General features: G+C 33.7%; 1 protein-coding gene across 2 annotated transcripts in view; it reads left to right on the top strand.

The window, feature by feature from the left end:
* Nucleotides 1-21237, top strand: part of LOC132556602 (b(0,+)-type amino acid transporter 1-like) — a 51317-nt gene that overhangs the window by 4344 nt on the left and 25736 nt on the right. The window contains exons 1-2 of one of the 2 annotated variants that reach the window (XM_060221029.1): nucleotides 18384-18541; nucleotides 18862-18987. In XM_060221029.1, the coding sequence (XP_060077012.1) occupies nucleotides 18930-18987 (58 nt within the window). In that variant the 5' untranslated portion in view covers nucleotides 18384-18541; nucleotides 18862-18929. Of the gene's footprint in view, nucleotides 1-18383; nucleotides 18542-18861; nucleotides 18988-21237 lie in introns of those variants that run through there. The other variant, XM_060221030.1, reaches the window with a different exon arrangement.

Genomic DNA, 21237 nt, shown 5'->3' with positions numbered 1-21237 from the left:
GGCCCTTGACACTGTACTGAAACTCATTTTTAGGTGGTGAGCTTTTCAAGTAGTGTCTTTGGTCTGTTGTCCATTGTTCTGCTGTGGTCCTTGTTATTGCTATTTCTTTAGAAGCATTGGATAGATCTTTCTCAGAGGATCACTTTCAGGAACAATGGAATTTTGCCCAATGCACCAAATTGAATAAAAGTGGGTAGTATTTGTAGCACCTTGAGTGATTACCCATGAAATAAGATTACAAAATTCAAAAGGTTCATAGGGCCTGTGATATGACTTGTATTCAAGGTCACAGAGGTCAAATTTGTTACAAGCTTTAAAAGACTTCTTCTCATGAAATAAAAGGCATGGATGCATGATGTTTGACTGGTATATATATATATATATGTATACACCAGGTGAACACTGCAGGCACATTGGGCCTCTTGTTTGACATTTTTTCAGCTTAGACAATTTTTCAAATAACTGAAGCATGAGAATCGGTAAAGGTGTCATTTAAAAGCCAAAAGATTAGTATTTCAGTTTTAGTCAGTGGTGTACATAATCATAGGATATCAGTTTCGAATAAGCAGATTTTGCTGCAGGTTTCCATGTCAAAAAGAAATATGGATATTTTAAATTAATAAAAATTAACAATCTCAAACTTGAAAAATTGACATTTTTTCAGCTGTTTCTCACATAAGAAAAGTTTTCTTGAAAGAAGAAAACCTATTTCTGTTTTCAGTGCACCAGATATTTTTATCTCATTATCTGGAGTTTGTACAGTAAAAATTCCAGAAAAATTGAGGAGCAGTAAAATTGCCATTTAAAGGCTCAAGCAAAGTTACTATATTTCAAGAAATTGCTTGGTCTGAAGATGATAATACTGTTTTAAGGCATCTGAACGATGTTTGTAATATATTTTCTCTACAACATTTTTTCATCCAAAGCTAGCTTTTGATTATCAATAATGATTATTCATAAATAAATAATTGAAATGGGCATTACCATGTCTGGAGAAAGTGCCAATAACTGTTAATCAAAAGAGAAAATCTATAACGTGGTGTTGTAATTACTTCTTATATTGTGTGGGGATATGTAATTATGCTTATAAGGTAGTTTCAGTGCACAGACTTCACAAAACGTTATTTTCAAATTTGCTGCAAATGCTGTAAGCTATTAAACAGAAAGCAAATCCCATAAGTAGAAACAATACAAACTACGGCTACAAGACTTGGTTAAATTAAGATTTTTTTCCCTAATGCTAGCCCTATGGACCTCTTGTGTAAATTAACTGTAGTTTGTCTTATGCTGGCCTCAGAAATGACACTTTTGGTATAAGATGTCTGTAGATTATCAGATACTAGCCTCAGAAATATCCCTATTGGTTTAAATTTCTGTAGTTTTCTGTAGGAATATCTCTTTTGGTTTAAGATTTCTGTAGTTTATCTTATGCTGGTCTCAAAAATGTCAGTTTTGGTTTAAGATTTCTGTAGATTATCTTATGCTGACCTCAGAAATGTCACATGGTTTAAGATTGCAGTAGGTTTTGCTATGATGACATCAGAAATGTCACATGGTTTAAGATTGCTGTAGGTTTTGCTATGATGACATCAGAAATGTCACATGGTTTAAGATTTATGTAGATTGTCTGATAGTAGCCTAAGAAATGTCATTAAGTTTAAAATTCCAGTAGATTTTGTTAGGCTGACCTCAGAAATGTCAGGTTTTTTTTAAGATTGTTGTAATCTGATGCTGACCTCAGAAATGTCACATGGTTTAAGATTCCAGTAGATTTTTTATGCTTGCCTCAGAAATGCCACTATTGGTTGAAGGTGGCTGTAGATTACCTGTTACTAGCCTCAAAATGTCACTTTTGGTTTAAGATTGTTGTAATTTATCTGATGCTAGCCACAGAAATATACCTATTGGTTTCAGATTTCTGTAGATTGTCTGATACCAGTCTCAGAAATGTTACTTTGATTTAAGATGTCTTTTGCTATCTGTTAGTGAATAAGTTTTATAATACTTTATTGATTTTGAAACTTACATGGCAAAAATTGCATTCACCATATGATTTCAAAATCTTTGATGGTCATTAGATATTTTGAAAAAGATAATGTATATATATATATGTGTGTGTGTATAACACCTACAAGTATATCGAACTGGAACTATTTTTGTAAGACATGGGTCTATTCTTTTTACTTTATTTACGTCCTTAAGGGGATCTTTTCTGATGAGTATGTACAAGTCTTGAGTTATCTACCTTTATCATTTACCTTTATTTCTGATAAATGTTTGTTTGTAGTTAGGCTGTCATACCTTAAAATGAAAAAAGACTCCCCTTCTTATGTAAGTTTGAATGGTCAGTTTTTTTTTTATCAAAACTCTGCATTTTAATAAATTTAGGTAATTATGTAAGGCATGAACTCCAATGATTTATATGGCATGTACGTCTTTGTTTCTTGGCAGAAATATAAGAAATTCCACAGTTTTCTTATATGACTTTAAAAACCAGATGTTTATTATGGTCGGGGAAAACATGTTGCTATTTCAGCATACAATGTGTAATTACCAGGTATGTGATGGTCTAAGTCCATCATCAACAGCTTGTTGTTAGCTAAATATATCCACTGGCTGTTAACTGAGGGATTCTTGGCTGAAAGTCTGAAACAGTTTTAATGACATTGGTGCAACTTTAAAAGGTATCAAGTGAGAAATGTTCAAATGTACAACTTAGCATCCAGGAGGGAATATAGCAATAGTACATGTAGTGTTAAGTCAATCAGGTTTGTAGTTATCACAGATAAAGTTGATCAACAGACATTACCAGTAGATCCAGTGAGGTGCAATCCACATATTGCCATCAGAATATTTGTACCAGGTTATAAGCTTACAAGTGCAACAGTAGAACTTTTACAGCTATGATTTAATTAGGAATTCACAAACATACCAGCACGGTTTTCTTATTAGAGTTGGCTGTGGCTGCATGTAAAACCAATTTTATGGTGACCTTGAAGGTAAATTAGCTATTACTTTGAAGCAAAATCAAATAATAGCCAATTTATATGAACACATGGAAGCATAAACAGATACATGGATATGTTATTCAGATATGTGTAACTTGACCAAAATAATGGTAAATATGGTTGATATGATAAAACATTAAAAATGGCAGAGTGCCTGACAGACTGCACAGTGAAATCACCTGATGGTGTCTGTTTGAGTTTCTTTGTTCCTCAGATCCTTGTTAATAATAAAGACAGCAGGGCAGAGCCAGGCACAAGGCAGTGTTTTGTGTCATCTCTAAAATTTCTTCCTCTGAAATGTGGATGGCAATCATTAAATCTTGTTTACATGACTGGAAGTTCTGTGGGTGGAAGGTTTATTTGGTTTGGCCAGAAATCAGTGGAATACAGATGCTGTACATTACAGGCTAAGCTAATGTCAATTTTCTTTTGCAACATGTCAGAGAATGGTTAAGAAAAGTAATGAAACAGTCATTTGCAATTATCAAAAACCAGTACAACGTAGATAACTTCATCTCCAGAATTGTTTTCTTCTAATGATTGCTCATTAGCTGATTTAAGTCTTTAAAAATGAACATCATCTGTATGGACATTTACATGATTAACCAATAAACCATTGTTTTTTTCTATGTACAACCTGGCTTTAATGTCCTCAATAAAGGCAAGTTAGACAGGAGGATTATCTATCCATGTCCATAGGGGTGCAGTGGTTTTGCTGATTGTGCACATTTTAATGGTATTGAATGTAGATGTTTAATATGGAATAAACAGGAATGTTAGAAAAATTGCATGAATAGGTATCTGTTTAGTACACCGATTCTGTATTCTTGCTACAGTTGAATGAGGAAACAGTTGTATACAATACTTCTAACTTTCATATATGTACAGTGTCATTTTTATGGGCGGTAGGTTTTCTTCTCATTTGGATTTAGTTAATGGTACTAAAAGTGTTTTTCTTAATAATGATTTTGTTTAATCTTTGACATGCTACACAGACAGTTGAGACACATGATCAATTTATGTCATATCAGGCAAAGTAGATGGATTCAATATCAAGTGTTAATTTTACAAATTAATTTGATATAAGATTCTAAGATTGACTAATTACTTGTGAATTTTTTTTTTCGCAATAAACCTTCAGAGACAGATATTATTTTTCTGAAAGGAATCACTGATGTGTTGTGAGTCATTGTTAATTATTAGAAGTTCAATGGTGTAATAATATTCAAACAAGATGGCCAAGTTTCCTAATTAGTGGTGGTATATACATTATCCTTAATTCTAGTAAATTGCTAAAAACATTATTCTTTTAGTAGATAACCTTGACCTTAGGTATACTAAAACATTACCCAGTGTTGCCATTAACCTCTCATAGTAAAATATCTGATCATGACCAGTTTAAACAAGGTAAAAGGTCAAAACAAAGGTCATGTGCTTAATGACATTTTTAAGGTCATTTTCTGAAATTTTTTTCACTAAAACAAGGAGTATAAAATTGTACATAAATAAATAAACCACTTTATATAAGTAATTATATACAGTACTTATTATCACATATTTATTATACCTCTTCATAATTCTTAAAGCTGCAACTGGGTGCTTTGGCGGTAAGTAACACTGTGAATGTTTCATTATCCCAGGATATATAAACATACATGTCATTGTCTAGTTCCAATCTGTAAGCATTCTTTCCTAAATTTATATCACATTTATCATTCTCTTATTGTAACAGAAAGCTGTGTTGTACATTCTTTTTTTATTCTGCTACACCAGGCTCGTATCACATTTTAAAAATGAATATTGATATAAACTTGCAGGTTTCCCTGCTATTGATAAACCCAACTACTGCTTCAGCTAGGAATTGGTGGCATGGAGCTCAGTAGACTGTCATTGTCAGGTGGATTCCTGCCATCACTGGTCATTTTGACCCCTATTCCACAATGTCCTGTGGTTGGTGGGTCAGCAGTGGTGATCAATAACTGCTCGCTCTTGTCTGGTCTCCAATTTGGCTCATTTCACTGATAACTTTTCTCCGCTATGGCCTTGATAACTGCATTTTGCCTTGCTCCTATTAGTTCCACTTTTTGGATCAACTGCCATTTTGACTGTACAGGAAACCCTCTGGCACGACTTCTACTGTGAACAGCCAGGTGCTCCATCCCTTCAGTCTGCACTTCTTTCCTAGTTCCTGGTTTTAGCAGTGTGGTATTCACATCCAGAAAGGCGAGATGTTTGTTGAGGTCTGCTTTCATTTCCCAAGAAGGTGTTTGGCTGAGCAAGTTTTTGTGATGTGGACAAGCAGTTGGATGTCCCTTCTCCCCATCTCTCACAAACTGTAAGTGGGTGGGTTTATGGTGTTCATCACTGGCCTCCTCTGCAGCTGCTCTTTCTCAAAATGTTGGCTAAGACAGCAAGAACCTGATCTGGGCACCATCTGTATTTTCCCTGCTGGAGGGCCACTCTACAGCCAGATAAGATGTGTGCTAGTGCACAGGGTACAAGTTGGATCTTCCAGGAAACCCCATCTACACAAGTTGTTTGGAGATGGCAGTATGTCATTCACTGATCTGAGGATGAAGGAAATCTTACCTGGTTCCATCCTCCAATAGGTCAGTTCATGTGACCTTACACTCAGGAAGACTTCACCAAGTTCTTGGTCCCTGCTACTTGAATTTGAATGTTTCTTTGTGTTGCCCACTTCAGCAGTCCCCACCACTGATTGCTTACAATTTGAAATATGTACATCTTCAAAATAAATTGAAGAAACAATTAAATCATAGATATAAGAATATGTAGGTGTACAGACAAAAGAGTCTGTTTAAGCAAGACAACTGATATTTGAGTGCCTGTAAATAGCATTAAATAGAGGTAAATCTTGAGGTGGTTAAAAGCAAGTCATGTTGAAGGGGAAAAATGGGTTTGATAACCTGATGGGTCAAAAGGGAAATTTACTTACAGTAGTCTAAATATCTGGTGGACTTGGGGAAATCAAGTGAATTGGCAATACTGCATTACTCTTGTAGTAAATAACATTGAGTTGAATTATGCTGAAACATTAACCATTTTAAGCTCTCAAGTGACCTATTTTGATCACCTTTTATCCATCATCAATCACAAACAATTCATTTTCAGCTTAGCTAGTCCAAAGTGAGCTTTTGCCATGGTGCATAGCATGCATTGCCTTCTGGCATTAACTTTTCCATGTAAGTGACTCCCAAGTTTGTTAAAATGAATTATATTGATCCACTTTCATGGTCATAGGTCAAATGTGTTAAAATCTTCAAACAACTTCTTCATTACCAAAAGGTCAAGGTTATTGATTGGATGAAGAGCTACCAGACTTATCCAAATGATGGAGCTTGACCCATTTCCAAAGCCACTGGGGTCAAATGTGTTGTGAACTTTAAATTTCATCCTTCAACCAGCAATAGGTTCTGGGTTGTGGTATTTGTGTTGTGGCATGCTTGAGGAATAGGACTTTAAGTTTACAGATACTGACTTCATGAACCAACAAAGTGTTTTGTGTAAGCTCTTGGTGTGCAGCCTTGCATCATTAAGAACTTAAATGAGTTTGACAATGGGACAAATCAATTGGAACTTACAGTTTTATTACCATTAGACCTCGTGAACATGATAACTTCAGTAAATATGAACAGATTTTGGTGACACTTGTCATGCAGCCTTCTATCAATATGATCACTGAAGAGTTTGATAATTACAGTTTATATATGGTTGAGATTAGTCTAGTGACTATTTAGGCCCATGGGCCTTTTGTTTCATTAACTTTGACCTTAGTTCCTGTGAGATTGAATGATAGATGACTGACACTTCAGTCTCTCTGACACTGGTATTGAGGTGAAATCTGATTTAATATTTGCTAAGTCCCTGTGAAGTTGAATGTTACATGACCGACTGTGAGGTCTCTCTGACACTGGTGCTGATGTGAAGTCTTATGTTAAAGTTTGCCAATTCCATGTGAGGTTGAATGTTAGATGACTGACTGAGGTCTCATTAGCATTGATGCTGAGGTGAAATGTGAGTGAAAGTTTGCTAAATCCCTGTGAGGGTGAGCAATAGATGACTGACTGAGATCTCACTAGCATTGGTACTGAGGTGAAATGTGAGTGAAAGTTTGCTAAGTCCCTGTGAGGCTGAATGATAGATGACCGACTATGAAGTCTCTCTGACACTGGTGCAGGAGCATTGATTTCCTACTTCCTACGCAACTCTCTCCAATTCCTTGGAGAAGCTGCCAGACTAACAGGCAGACATGATAAACAGGACTTATATGTTATACTTAATTCTGACAACATCCCCAAAGCCTCTCAGCTTTACTTGCTAAATAGGCTCAAAAGATAATACATAGAAATGATGGTTGTTATTTGTGGTTGCATGTCAGACTCTGGTTCCTGTGTGACTTACTGCTATTACTATGTGCTAAATTTAGTATGAAATATCAGAGGAAAAATTTCAAATGACAACACTACATTAATGGTAATATACACAGAAGAAAGCTGGTGACATGCAACCCAACATTACAAGATATCACTAACATAATATCTTCAGTTTTATGTTGATGGTCAGTCACTGTCCTAGGTAGTTAGTATTAAACAACTATGATCAAGTTTCTGTATATCAGTTCAAGATCTTTACATGTGAATGCACAACAAAATTCATGTCATTGCTGGCATATTATATACTCTGAGACAGAAACATTGATTCCCCAGTTTTTCCTCAATAATCTATAATATACATCTGCCTCTACAATAGAACGGTATTTTTTACTATTTCAAAGAACACATTTTATGTATACAGTATCTGTCAGTGACATAAAGCTGCCAATATATAGATCCTATAGAAGTAGGCTTTGTTCCTGACAGCTGGCTTGAATGCGTTGACAAAATATATACCACAAACCTGCAAACCATAATATACAAAGTGTACATTGTATGGGATAGCTGCTCTATAAATCTGATCAATGATACAATTACATGATGGAATGCTTTGGATCCTCAGGGAGAAGAAACAGATTTAGAAAAACTATATATTTTCAGCAACACTGCATTTATGTGTTTATGTATGTGTAATTTCTCAGAGAACTTGGTGCATTAAATATGAACCCTTTGGCTTACTTCAACTTTATGAATAGTTTTTACAAGGGTTTATATTCTTTGAAACAAGTATTACGTTTAAAAACTCTAATGAAAATATGTTTCATTGGTGTATGATGTATATGTGTGTGATTAGAGAAGTCTATTCGCCAGTTATAGAAAATATCTCCACAACAATGAATTGTCTCTATTTATTCAAAATGTCTATGACTTATGGTAAATAAGGTCATAATCAGTGGTTCAAGGTGTGTATTAGTCAGTGATCGTAACTCATTGTAGGTATGTTTAAACACTTATCACAACTAAAGTGATTTGTAGTCACTGATTGTGAGTTAGGGATTACTGACAAGTATCTGTTCATGTTAATAAATGACTACACATTATACAGTATTCCTCAGTTTAATGGATCAAAGTAAGTGTTTCTTTCATTCTGAACATAGAAAATTTTAAATTCAATGTTTTTGCAACAAGTATTTGTATTTTTACACATGAAATTTAGCTAAGAAAAGCCTCCCTTGGCTGATAGTTGTAAATGACCTCTAATTAAACCACTATATAAAGAATTATCTTCAATCTATGCATTGCTGAGATAAGAAAACCATATGCTAAATCATCCAGAACTCTACTTATAGATTGTTTTTGCAATTTTGCTTTCAGTTAATTGGGTTTGTTTCTTTTATAAAATAATTTGCAATTAGCTCAGCACTGTTATGGAAACATACTTCAAGTTACTGATTATGATTGTGAAACAGTGTGTATAGATTTTCCTGCCTTTCCAGTTCTCCTGTCAACTGCTAAGTCTGTTATCTCAATCTTTTGCAAGTTCAGCAGTTTGTGTTTTATTCAACAAAGTTGTAGCTATGGAATAAATGGCATTATTGACATACAAATTATATACCTGTAAAATTGGAATTGTGCGAAGTTGATAATTTGGTTTGAGTACTCCACTATGGTAAATATGACAGTATAGATAGAATTAAGTGTTTAGAGCCAATAGTTTTATTTGAGTACTCCACTATGACTCTACTATGGTATATATGACAGTATGGACAGAGATTATTATACTCTACTATGGTATATATGACAGTATGGACAGAGTTTACTGTACTCTACTATGGTATATATGACAGTATGGACAGAGTTAATTATACTCTACTATGGTATATATGACAGTATGGACAGAGTTTATTATACTCTACTATGGTATATATGACAGTATGGACAGAGTTTATTATACTCTACTATGGTATATATGACAGTATGGACAGAGTTTATTATACTCTACTATGGTATATATGACAGTATGGACAGAGTTTATTATACTCTACTATGGTATATATGACAGTATGGACAGAGTTATATTATACTCTACTATGGTATATATGACAGTATGTTTATATAAACTCTACTATGGTATATATGACAGTATGGACAGAGTTTTATAAACTCTACTATGGTATATATGACAGTATGGACAGAGTTTTATAAACTCTACTATGGTATATATGACAGTATGGACAGAGTTTTATAAACTCTACTATGGTATATATGACAGTATGGACAGAGTTTATTATACTCTACTATGGTATATATGACAGTATGGACAGAGTTAATTATACTCTACTATGGTATATATGACAGTATGGACAGAGTTTTATAAACTCTACTATGGTATATATGACAGTATGGATATATGACAGAGTTTATTACTATGGTATATATGACAGTATGGACAGAGTTTATTATACTCAGTATGGACAGAGTTAATTATACTCTACTATGGTATATATGACAGTATGGACAGAGTTTACTATACTCTACTATGGTATATATGACAGTATGGACAGAGTTTACTATACTCTGCTATGGTATATATGACAGTATGGACAGGTATATATGACAGTATGGACAGAGTTTTTATACTCTACTATGGTATATATGACAGTATGGACAGAGTTTATTATACTCTACTATGGTATATATGACAGTATGGACAGAGTTATTATACTCTACTATGGTATATATGACAGTATGGACAGAGTTTATTACTACTATATATGACTATGGTATATATATGGTATATATGACAGTATGGACAGAGTTTATTATACTCTACTATGGTATATATGACAGTATGGACAGAGTTTATATTATATATGACAGTATGGACAGAGTTTATTATACTCTACTATGGTATATATGACAGTATGGACAGAGTTTACTATACTCTACTATGGTATATATGACAGTATGGACAGAGTTTATTATACTCTACTATGGTATATATGACAGTATGGACAGAGTTTTATAAACTCTACTATGGTATATATGACAGTATGGACAGAGTTTATTATACTCTACTATGGTATATATGACAGTATGGACAGAGTTTATTATACTCTACTATGGTATATATGACAGTATGGACAGAGTTAATTATACTCTACTATGGTATATATGACAGTATGGATATATGACAGAGTTTATTATACTCTACTATGGTATATATGACAGTATGGACAGAGTTTATTATACTCTACTATGGTATATATGACAGTATGGACAGAGTTTATTATACTCTACTATGGTATATATGACAGTATGGACAGAGTATATATGACAGTATGGACATAGTTTATTATACTCTACTATGGTATATATGACAGTATGGACATAAACTCTACTATGGTATATATGACAGTATGAGTATATGACAGTATTATACTCTACTATGGTATATATGACAGTATGGACAGAGTTTTATAAACTCTACTATGGTATATATGACAGTATGGACAGAGTTAATTATACTCTACTATGGTATATATGACAGTATGGACAGAGTTAATTATACTCTACTATGGTATATATGACAGTATGGACAGAGTTTTATAAACTCTACTATGGTATATATGACAGTATGGACAGAGTTTTATAAACTCTACTATGGTATATATGACAGTATGGACAGAGTTAATTATACTCTACTATGGTATATATGACAGTATGGACAGAGTTTATTATACTCTACTATGGTATATATGACAGTATGGACAGATTTTATTATTTATAGTTTATTTGAGCACTCCACTATTTTATGGTATTTATGATGAAGCTATTGGTGATTTTCTTATGCAAAATGTATACATGCTTGTGTAAGCTGTTGATAATCCAGTCCCAGATACAAATGTATGCCTAAACTGATCCAATGCAAATAGTTTTCTACAGAACTAAAGCTGACTTATCTGTCTTTGCTTACCAGAAACTTTTGTATTGATTAGTTAAATGTCTGTATTGGCGTATTAGATTTGGAGCCCATGTTTCCCTTTTGTATTGATAAGTGTATTTTAAAATGTGTTTATTCATATATTGCTCAATCTGGTAGCTGAGTGCACCAAATGCCCCCAGTTGGAGGAGAAATATGGAGCCAAATCCTGCATGAAAATCAAATATTCTGCATACATTTATATTATTCCTGACTTGGAAATTCTTGCTCCTGCTTCCATAATGTTTCTGTGTAAATACTTGTTTTTTTTTTTTAAATGAACTTGTACAAAATTTTTATCATTATAGTTTCATTATGCATCAGGCTTACCGTAGATCAATGTGCCCTTAATCATTTAAACAGCAGCGATATTATAGCCTTTTTAAAGATTTTCAGGACCAATACAGGCTAGTTCAAAACTGCTACCATGTAATGGTTCATTCTTGTTATGAAAAATCTCCTTTATTTTGATGTTTGTGATCTAGCTACTATTCCTTAAACACAGTCCTGTTTCTTTTCTTGCAGTTTTTTCCTGTCTCTTCTGGTGTGTTGTTAGTATGCTATATATATTGATGTTCAAAGGAGTGGTAGAGTAAATAAACAAATATTTATATAAAACTTAATTGACATTTACTATCACAAATGTGTCAGGAATACAATAGCCAAATATTTACTAAAATATTTGTGTCATAATTATATTTTCTTCCAAATTAGGATATAAGGATAAAAAAAGTGTAATTTGAAATATGGAAAAAGTATGTTCTACTTTTCTATTGTGGATCAATTCAGGAGATATCATTTGAATTTGAATAAAAAAAATCTTGGTACCATACCTGGCATACACCATTTATGTAAAGCTTAAGTACATGTTATACACATAAGCTTTACACATGTGTGATCCTAAGTCTGATATATGATTGTCCTTTAAGCTGACACACGTTACTAAGGTAGACAATGAATGAATACGACAGGTGCAAGGGGGGCCAAATATTCTGACCTAGAAACACGTTCGCCAACTTATAATCAGTAATAGGGTCTGTATTTTAATAAATCACAGACCAGTGATTAGGTTCTGATTAAAACGTGTTTAATTCTTGTGAAATGGATAATCCGTAACTTAAATGAAGTTGAGAACAGGCCAGTGAAGACGTGTGTGCTAGGCATGAACAACAGGAGTGCTTAGTCCAGGATTTAGCGCTAGTACTGATTAACCAATGCCAACATCGGTAATCTGCTTAGAATAACTGGTGCAAAGAACTGTTGGACATAGAATATATCACAAATTTGGGGCAGACATGGACTTTACATTCCAATAAGTTATGTAAGTACCTGTATATTATTATTAAGTGAATTCTTTGTGTGTGTAACATTCAGTCATTATATTATAATTCTGATAGGTCCTTGTTATTTAGTACAAGTAGCTTATAGACAGCAATATCATTTTGTAATGCATGTGCTGGTTACTTGTATATAGAGAGAGAAACTCACTAGTTTTCTATACTATATCAAAGGAAGCACCCATGCTTATAACCTTATAACATTGGTGCAGCATTAGTTAAATATATTATACATACCAATACTGTAATCTTTTTCTAAGCCTCCAATTTGAAAGTGACCACTTACTAATCATGATTGATACACTGACAAATTCAGGAAAATATGACAGCCTTATAGCACTCTCTATATGAGTTATCTCCTACAGTTATATAGTGTTGTGGAGGGGTCATCATATAAGTAAATCCTAACAACATGTAGTTATATACAGGAGTCCCGACATAAGTCAATTCCTTACTATCATGTACTTAGATACAGGAATGTCCATGTGTGTCAATTCCTAAAATCATGGAGTGAGATACAGAGATCCATACATGAGTCAATTCTTATTGTCATAAAGTGTGATACAGGAGTGCTCACATTGAGTGCCCACAGGAATGCCCACGTAGGTCAACTCCTAAAATCATGGAGTGAGATACAGTGATCTACACCTGAGTCAATTCGTATAATCATAAAGTGTGATACATGAGTGCCCACGTGAGTCAACTCCTACAGTTATGTTGTGAGACAGGGAGATCCCCATATGAGTCAATTTGTATAATCATAAAGTGTGATACAGGAGTGCCCACGTGAGTCAACTCCTACAGTTATGTTGTGAGACAGGGAGATCCCCATATGAGTCAATTTGTGTAATCATAAAGTGTGATACAGGAGTGCCCAAGTGAGCTAACTCCTACAACTATGTTGTGAGACACAGAGTTCCCCATATGAGTCAATTAGTTTAGTAATAAAGTGTGATTAAGGAGTGCCCACATATGTCAACTCCGACCACATGAGTCAACCTGTATAACCATAGAGTGTGATACAGGAGTGCAAAATGAGTCAACTCCTACAATCATATAGTGAGATAAAAAGATCCCCACTTTAGTCAATTGGTATAATCATAAACTGTGATAAGGAGTGCCCATGTGAGTCAACTCCTAAAATCATGTATGGAGATACAGGGATCCCCCCACATGAGTCAATTTGGGACTGCCAAAGTGAGTCAGCTCCTACAATAATGTTGTGAGACACAGAGTTCCCCATATGAGTCAATTAGTATAGTAATAAAGTGTGATTAATGAGTGCCCACATATGTCAACTCCGACCACATGAGTCAACCTGTATAACCATAGAGTGTGATACAGGAGTGCCAAAATGAGTCAACTCCTACAATCATGTAGTGAGATGCAGGGATCCCCACAGTAGTTATCCATGTGAGTCAACTCCTACAATCATGTAATGAGATGCAGGAGTGCCCACATAAGTTACCCATGTGAGTCAACTCCTACAATCATGTAGTGAGATGCAGGAGTGCCCACATTAGTTACCCATGTGAGTCAACTCCTACAATTATGTAGTGAGATGCAGGGATCCCCAAATTAGTTACCCATGTGAGTCAACTCCTACAATCATGTAGTGAGATGCAGGAGTACCCACATAAGTCAGCTTCTACAAACATGTAGTGAAATGCAGGAGTGCCCACATAAGTCAACTCCTACAATCATGTAGTGAGATGCAGGGATCTCCACATTAGTTACCCATGTGAGTAAAAAGAACAGAGCATGTGCAATTTCCTTTTGCAGGAAATCAGTATTTTAAGCTCATATAAAGACTAGAATCAAACTGATTGAATTGAACACCATTAGTTGTGTATCTACCTGCTGTAATTATGATTTATAAAGGCATTTATACATAGTTAAGTGTGACTTATTTGTTTATCCTATATTGTTTGGTGTTGTATATGTCTGTTTCTTTATATTCTATAAACCTGGTATAATGAAAAAGTGACATGTACAAATTTTAAAATATATAGTTATATATGTAAGTAAATAGCTATTTTATTCTTTCTGCTCAGTACTGTATATTTTACTTTGCTGTCTCTCCACATCTGATTCGCTCAATACTGTATATTTTACTTTGCTGTCTCTCCACATCTGATTCGCTCAGTACTGTATATTTTACTTTGCTGTCTCTCCACATCTGATTCAATGCCAGCTTTAAAGAACTTTAAATTTTGGTACACTATAGAGATAATGACAGCCATTGTACTATAAGATATGCTGTTCAAAAGCAATGAATGATTATTCAATTGAAATGAAGATATTCATTTATTGGCACGTCATTTGATATTGAAATAGTTATACACTAATTGCACATGAATTTTTATTGAGCTTAAGAAACAAGTCCAATTGAATATCTTGGCATTAATTGAGTGAATTGTATAGTTGACATCAACTGGTACAATTGTCAGTACCCAACCGTGAATGGAGACAATGTAACTGGGTCTCTACCCTTGTGACACTACAATAACTGTGCTGGTGGGAATACACATCTCTTGGTGTATGAACACTGAGATAGATCAGTAGTTTAATCCATTTTATTAAATCAGATTATATTTATTGCCATTGACACAGGTAGGGATCCAAGGTCTCATGCATTAACTGCTCATTGACAAGACCTGATACCAATGCCCTATGCAGATGCAATAGTGTGTCACTAGGTCAATTATACTAAAAAATGTGTATGTCTATAGTACCTAGTTTAAAAGTATTATTTCACAAATCTATCATTAAAATGAGTCAGATTTTTAAAAATCTTATTTTGACTTTATTGTACAGTAGAAGAAAAGTCAAGGAGATTTGTTTGTTTAGAACTGATTAGATAGCTATCCTCAACTTCTGTTTTAAAATTGAATACAGTTGCTTAATAGCAACATTGGTAATTAAAGCTATATAAGGTTTGATAATGACCTCTGAAATCAAACAAGAAGTCATATTATTCAAAGTCAAATCTATCATGTCTATGCTCAGGTTTGAATTAAAAACTTGCCTTGGTTTTCTGGCAAATATTTTGTTAAGAAATGTAGAGGCAATGTTGGTGATCTTGCAGATGAAAAACTGAATCATTTAAAAGTTGTTTGACAAAAGCCTAAGATCAGCAGGTCAAAGTTCTCAAAGACTTAAGTTTGGTTTTCAATCACTGGTAGATATGACATTATGAAGGGTTCTTACAGTCACCATGTCCTTATAGGGTCAAAAGTCTAGGTCACAATGATTCTGTATTTTTACGTCATCTGACCTGATTCAAAATGCTACTCCTTCTTAATACTTGAATGGATTTCAACCAGATTGGGTGTGAAACTCATTGAGAGTGGAGAATGATTTCTGAACTTCAGAAACCTGATTTGACCCCTAGAAACCTGGAGGCAGGCAGAGCCCCAAATGGAAAAGGTAGTCAATATTTTGCTTCAAAATGTTATATTTTCTTAATGTTTAAATGGATTTCAACCATATTTGGTGTGAAACATTATTAAGACTGGAAAATAATTTCTTAGATCCAGAAAATTGTTTTGACACCTAGAGACTTGCGCGAAGCCCCAAATAGGGAAGTTAGACAAGATTTTTGTGTCAAAATGCTTTTCTCTTAATGCTTGAATGGATTTCAACCAAATTTAGTCTAAAAAATATCATAGAGAGTTGGGAATCAATTTTTGAATTCAGAAAATTGATTTGACTCTTGCTTCATATGAATGACCTTGATTCACTTCAAGGTCACAGGGTTGCTGATATTGGATGAGCTTTCAACAAGCAACACATGCAGGGTAATGGCAGTGGTGTAGTGCATGTATAAAGAAGATGGTTTCAAGTTTGCAGAAAACGTCTTGATGAACCAACAATGTCTTCTCTGTAAGGTGTAGTGTAGTTTAGCAATCTATTGTAGGCCTATAAGGTCTCTTTCACATGTCTTTATAGTCAGATGACTGTTAAGACCCATGGGTCTCTTCCTCGGTTTTAATTGTATAGTTGTATAGAATCCAAGAAAAATGATGAGCAGGAAATTGATACAGAGGTAAAATATTTAATCTATAACACAGTAACTATAGATAGATAGATGATTGATAGATTGTAACTACTGCTTTAGGTTTTGTTGTTTCCAAATGTTCCCCTTTTGAAAACTGTACTATATAGAACACTTCTGTAGAAAGTATGAACTATTATATGATAATGTAAGTTATGATACTGTATTTAGCAGATGATAAGCCCACACATGTCTAAGATAGTTTAGTAAAATGCTAGCAAATGTGATGTCATGGTTGGGCTAAAAACCCAGCCTCTAATTTGAGACTTAGGTTTGTGTTGGTCTGCTGGGCTTTTTACCAAGTAAACATGTTTATATATTTCATGCCCAGTAATTATTTAATGCTACAGAAAGTGTTGCTTGGAATCTAGAACAGATATTGTACTTATTTCTTTATAAGTTTTAAGTTATTGTACAGTTGGTTATATTCACAGGTGAAAATTTTGGTAATTTCAAAACGAGAGAAATAAATTTTGCGTAATACCATATTTTATTTTTGTGAGTGTTTCTCCCAATGTCAAGATTGTTGATTAATCAGTCAAACACCACCATAATTCATAATATTGATTTATTTCTATCAAAAACATTCATCAATATCAAAAATAATTATGTTTAATCCAAGAATCTGTAGTAGATCAAAATACCTGTAGAAAATTTGAGACGGCCAAGTTGGCTAGTGATCTTACTGATCAGGCAATTGGATTCAAACCCAGCTCACTAGTCTGACACTCAACCGGTTGAACTAAAGAGAAGTTCTCTGGAGCCAAATGGTATATTTTGACTAGTATTTACCAAGCTTACATGCAGAATGTCATAATTATTTAATACCTTGCATTTGTACAGAGATTGCATTTGCACTGTGGTAACGTGTCTAATTTCTATGTAGTTGGTAACTTGCAAGTCTCTTTAATAGGCAAATATGGGCACCACATAAATATTGGTCCAGTACAGAACAGTGTGAAGCTTTGATTGATTGCTGACAGATAGAATAGTCTTTCTTTTCACCACAATAAACAGTTATGTCCCCTTGTTGGAAAATTAGCAATTACCTTTTTTTTTATAAAACCAAATTACTGCTAACTAAGTGAAGTTATTAAAACACTCAAGGTTATTAAAGAATAAATTAATCTTAATTTGATTAGCATTTTTAGCTGTTTATGTAAATTTGCAGTTTAAAAGAAAAGATAACTGTCAGGAGACCCTTCGACATAAATTAGAGTAATTTTATTTGATGGACATGATTAAATAGTGATTTCAGTTTTAGAGGATGTTTTTTTCCTAGTTACAGGTGATCACAATCCTTATGAAACCAAATCACTGTTAATTGATGTTAATACAACATTTATGTAAGGTAAATTATACTGTCAGATTTCAATAGTACAAGAGGTTTTTTTTGTTAATTGAGTTTTACTTAATTTTGATGAAAGGACATATGGAAAATTTGGTGGGAGTATAGGTCTGAAGACTTATCATGAATATTAGATGAAAATAGAGCACCACGCTGCTGGGAGAGCTAAGCAGGGAATTGCTGGCTATTTTCGGTAGTGTAACTCAGACAGTATTGATGTTAGCTGCTGAGAAAGTGACGCACACAGATGTGGATACCAGAATACCTCAAGATAGGATGTCTACATATACAACTCACTAACAACAAACTGGCCAAAGACTGACAGTCAATAATAACTACACAAGTCATTCAGTGTTACCTGTATAGGTTTTAGGGTAGAACTCTGTACAGAGGCATGCTGGTGTTCTGTTAAAAGGTTTGTATACACTAAATGCTATTTGAAAGAATCTCATGAATATTTATGATTTCCAAAATGGCAATATATTTCTCACATGTTTCAGCTTTTGTTTATCCAAAAAGAATGCTGCATATTCAGATATTCATGGTTAGTTGATTGATTTGTGATTGATATTCAACATTGTACGTTAACCTTGTCAATCATAGTCTGGTGGTTTGTTCACCTCTGGGGAGGGCACTCCACTCCCATAAATCTCTGGTTCTAAAGCTGACCAATCAAAACAGTTTGTTTTGGTGGTATATCTGTACCTTACATTCATTGCATCATTATAATTTCAGTTTAAGGACTTGTGGCTGAGCTGAATTTTTAGACCAGAACTAAACCTTAGGGATAATCAATCAGCGATATGGTGAATTACAAGGGCGACAATGGACAGTATTTACTCAACTACAAACAGACTGCAGGTAAGTGATGCAAGATCAGACTTTTACACAAGGTAGATTAGGAAAAACTTATAGAATATTAACACGAAGTAAGAAGTATTTCATTACCAAGTAGACTTTAAAGCATTTTTACAGAAGTTGAACAGAACAAGATCAATTTGATACAATGTACATAGTGATATTTGTATGTAACATTTTACACCTCACAACTGTCTGTGTGGTGATATAATATTCTACCATTAAACAGACCTGTAAGTAACAACTTGCAACCATTCATTTAAATTTATGGTGATTAAAACTTAATATTGTCAGCAATGTTTCAAAACCTTGTCTTTAAAAATTTTTGGCTTTTAAAACTTACTGTTGTATTTAAAACTTGATATTGAAATATATGTGATGGTTATAAAAACAGATTGTCATTGTTTTCCATTTAAAATCTATGAAAATATTATTGATGTCATCAACTCATGGGTTTGGTATTAAAAAGATTGATTTAAAAAAATAAATTGAAAAAAGTTTCTTAGTTATTTTTAAAACTGTATAGCTTTCATTGAGTCTTAGAAAATCATGGTGAGACATATCATATTTAAGGATACAAATGAATATCTATACATAACAATATTAGTAGCTATTGTACTGGTAGTTGTACCCAGGTATGTGGCCTTCTTGTTCTGTTGTTCTAACAACTAATTTACCATTTTTTATTTCCATTTGAAAACGTAAATACCACAGCTAGCACACAAACTATAATAACCCATGTTGTCAATATGTAAATGAAAGATGAAATTTTGTTTTTTTTCTTTCAAAAGTGCCTGTTTTGTTGTTTGGTCAGTAAAATTATATATTTACATCTGTAATTAGATTTTGAAAATAACCTCAGAAATTAAAATCATTTATGCTTGAATTTACTGCTGCATACAGCAACAGGTGTTGATAATAAAATGTATTGATGGCAATATATATTTTGAATCACAAATCTTGTATCTATTGGTATCAGTCTGTCATGGTTGTATTATAATACTTAATCAATCCATTCTGTATATTTCTCTCCCACCTTAAAAAAAAATTAGATTTAGAAAGAAATAGAATAAATAGCAGGATTTGAAATAGTCTTGTCTCATATTACATGGATGTTCTCTGTTATGATTGGTTCATCATCCTACTAAATGAAGAGATTGTGGTGGTATATGAATTCAGAGTTTTCATCAGTTGGATACAGTGTAGGTTGAATCATAGTGGAAACTATGGCTGTAATTCTTTAAAAATAAATCCAAATCCGTGGTTTTTGTTAAACAAGCATCATATGCTCAGTAGGAAAGGAACTGAAATGAAACTTCACTTGAATAACGTAAGTAAAAGCCAATCTGTGATCTTAGATTTTCTCCACAAACAGGTGTCCTGTTGTGTGTTGCATGTCCTTGGATATAATGTAAACATTTATTTTTTTTCATTGTTTGTTTGAAACTGCACTCTTTTGATATCAATTACATACAAAAATGTACATCAAATCATTATGTGATGCACTATCTCTGGATAAGTAGATAGGCTACTATTAGTACAGTGGAGGGGATGCCATCGTAGATATGTAATGATTGATGTGTTAAGCTGCAGGATATCAAGGCCTGCCTACGTGCCTTTTTACATGCTACACTTTCCCCCAAATTGAACAGGACTGGATGGTATCTCAGTCTGACTGACAGTTGGTGAATGTGGAAATATTTAACCAAGCCATTCAGGAATTTTTCCTATGTGAAAATAAACATGCCATTTACCTGTCGGTTCTCATTCATTTTATATTCCTCTAATCCTGTCTGGAACTGACATGCATTCCTAATTCCCTTTCTTTATTATATCTTCACATCTTTCCTTGTTTTTTTTTTTTTTGTATTTTTGTTTAAGATATCATGTTTTACAACTGATAAATATCCTATTTCTATCAAACTGTATGTATTGAACTATTAGTACGAGAATGGAGGTTGACTGTTGAAGTTAGCTGATGGTATAAGGTCAAATGTCCATGTTAATTGTCAGTACATTATTGTGTAAGGTCAATTGCCAGTTTATAGTCATCTGTCCGTATATGGTCTACTGTCAGGAATGGTCTACTGTCAGTATAGCATCAACTGTCAGTATATGGTCTACTGTCAGGAATGGTCTACTGTCAGTATATGATCAACTGTCATTATATGGTCTACTGCTTACATTGTACATGAGGTTTGACATCAGTATTGAAGAGGTAAGAGTTAGTATGAGTTTTAGTCCTCTGAGAGT

Source organism: Ylistrum balloti, unplaced genomic scaffold (assembly GCF_031769215.1).
Source record: "Ylistrum balloti isolate Yb309-2 unplaced genomic scaffold, AGI_CSIRO_Ybal_v1 Utg370580, whole genome shotgun sequence".
Classification (NCBI taxonomy): Eukaryota; Metazoa; Mollusca; class Bivalvia; order Pectinida; family Pectinidae; genus Ylistrum; species Ylistrum balloti.
Note: the sequence above shows the minus strand (reverse complement) of the source record. Positions and strands in the feature narration are given on the sequence as shown.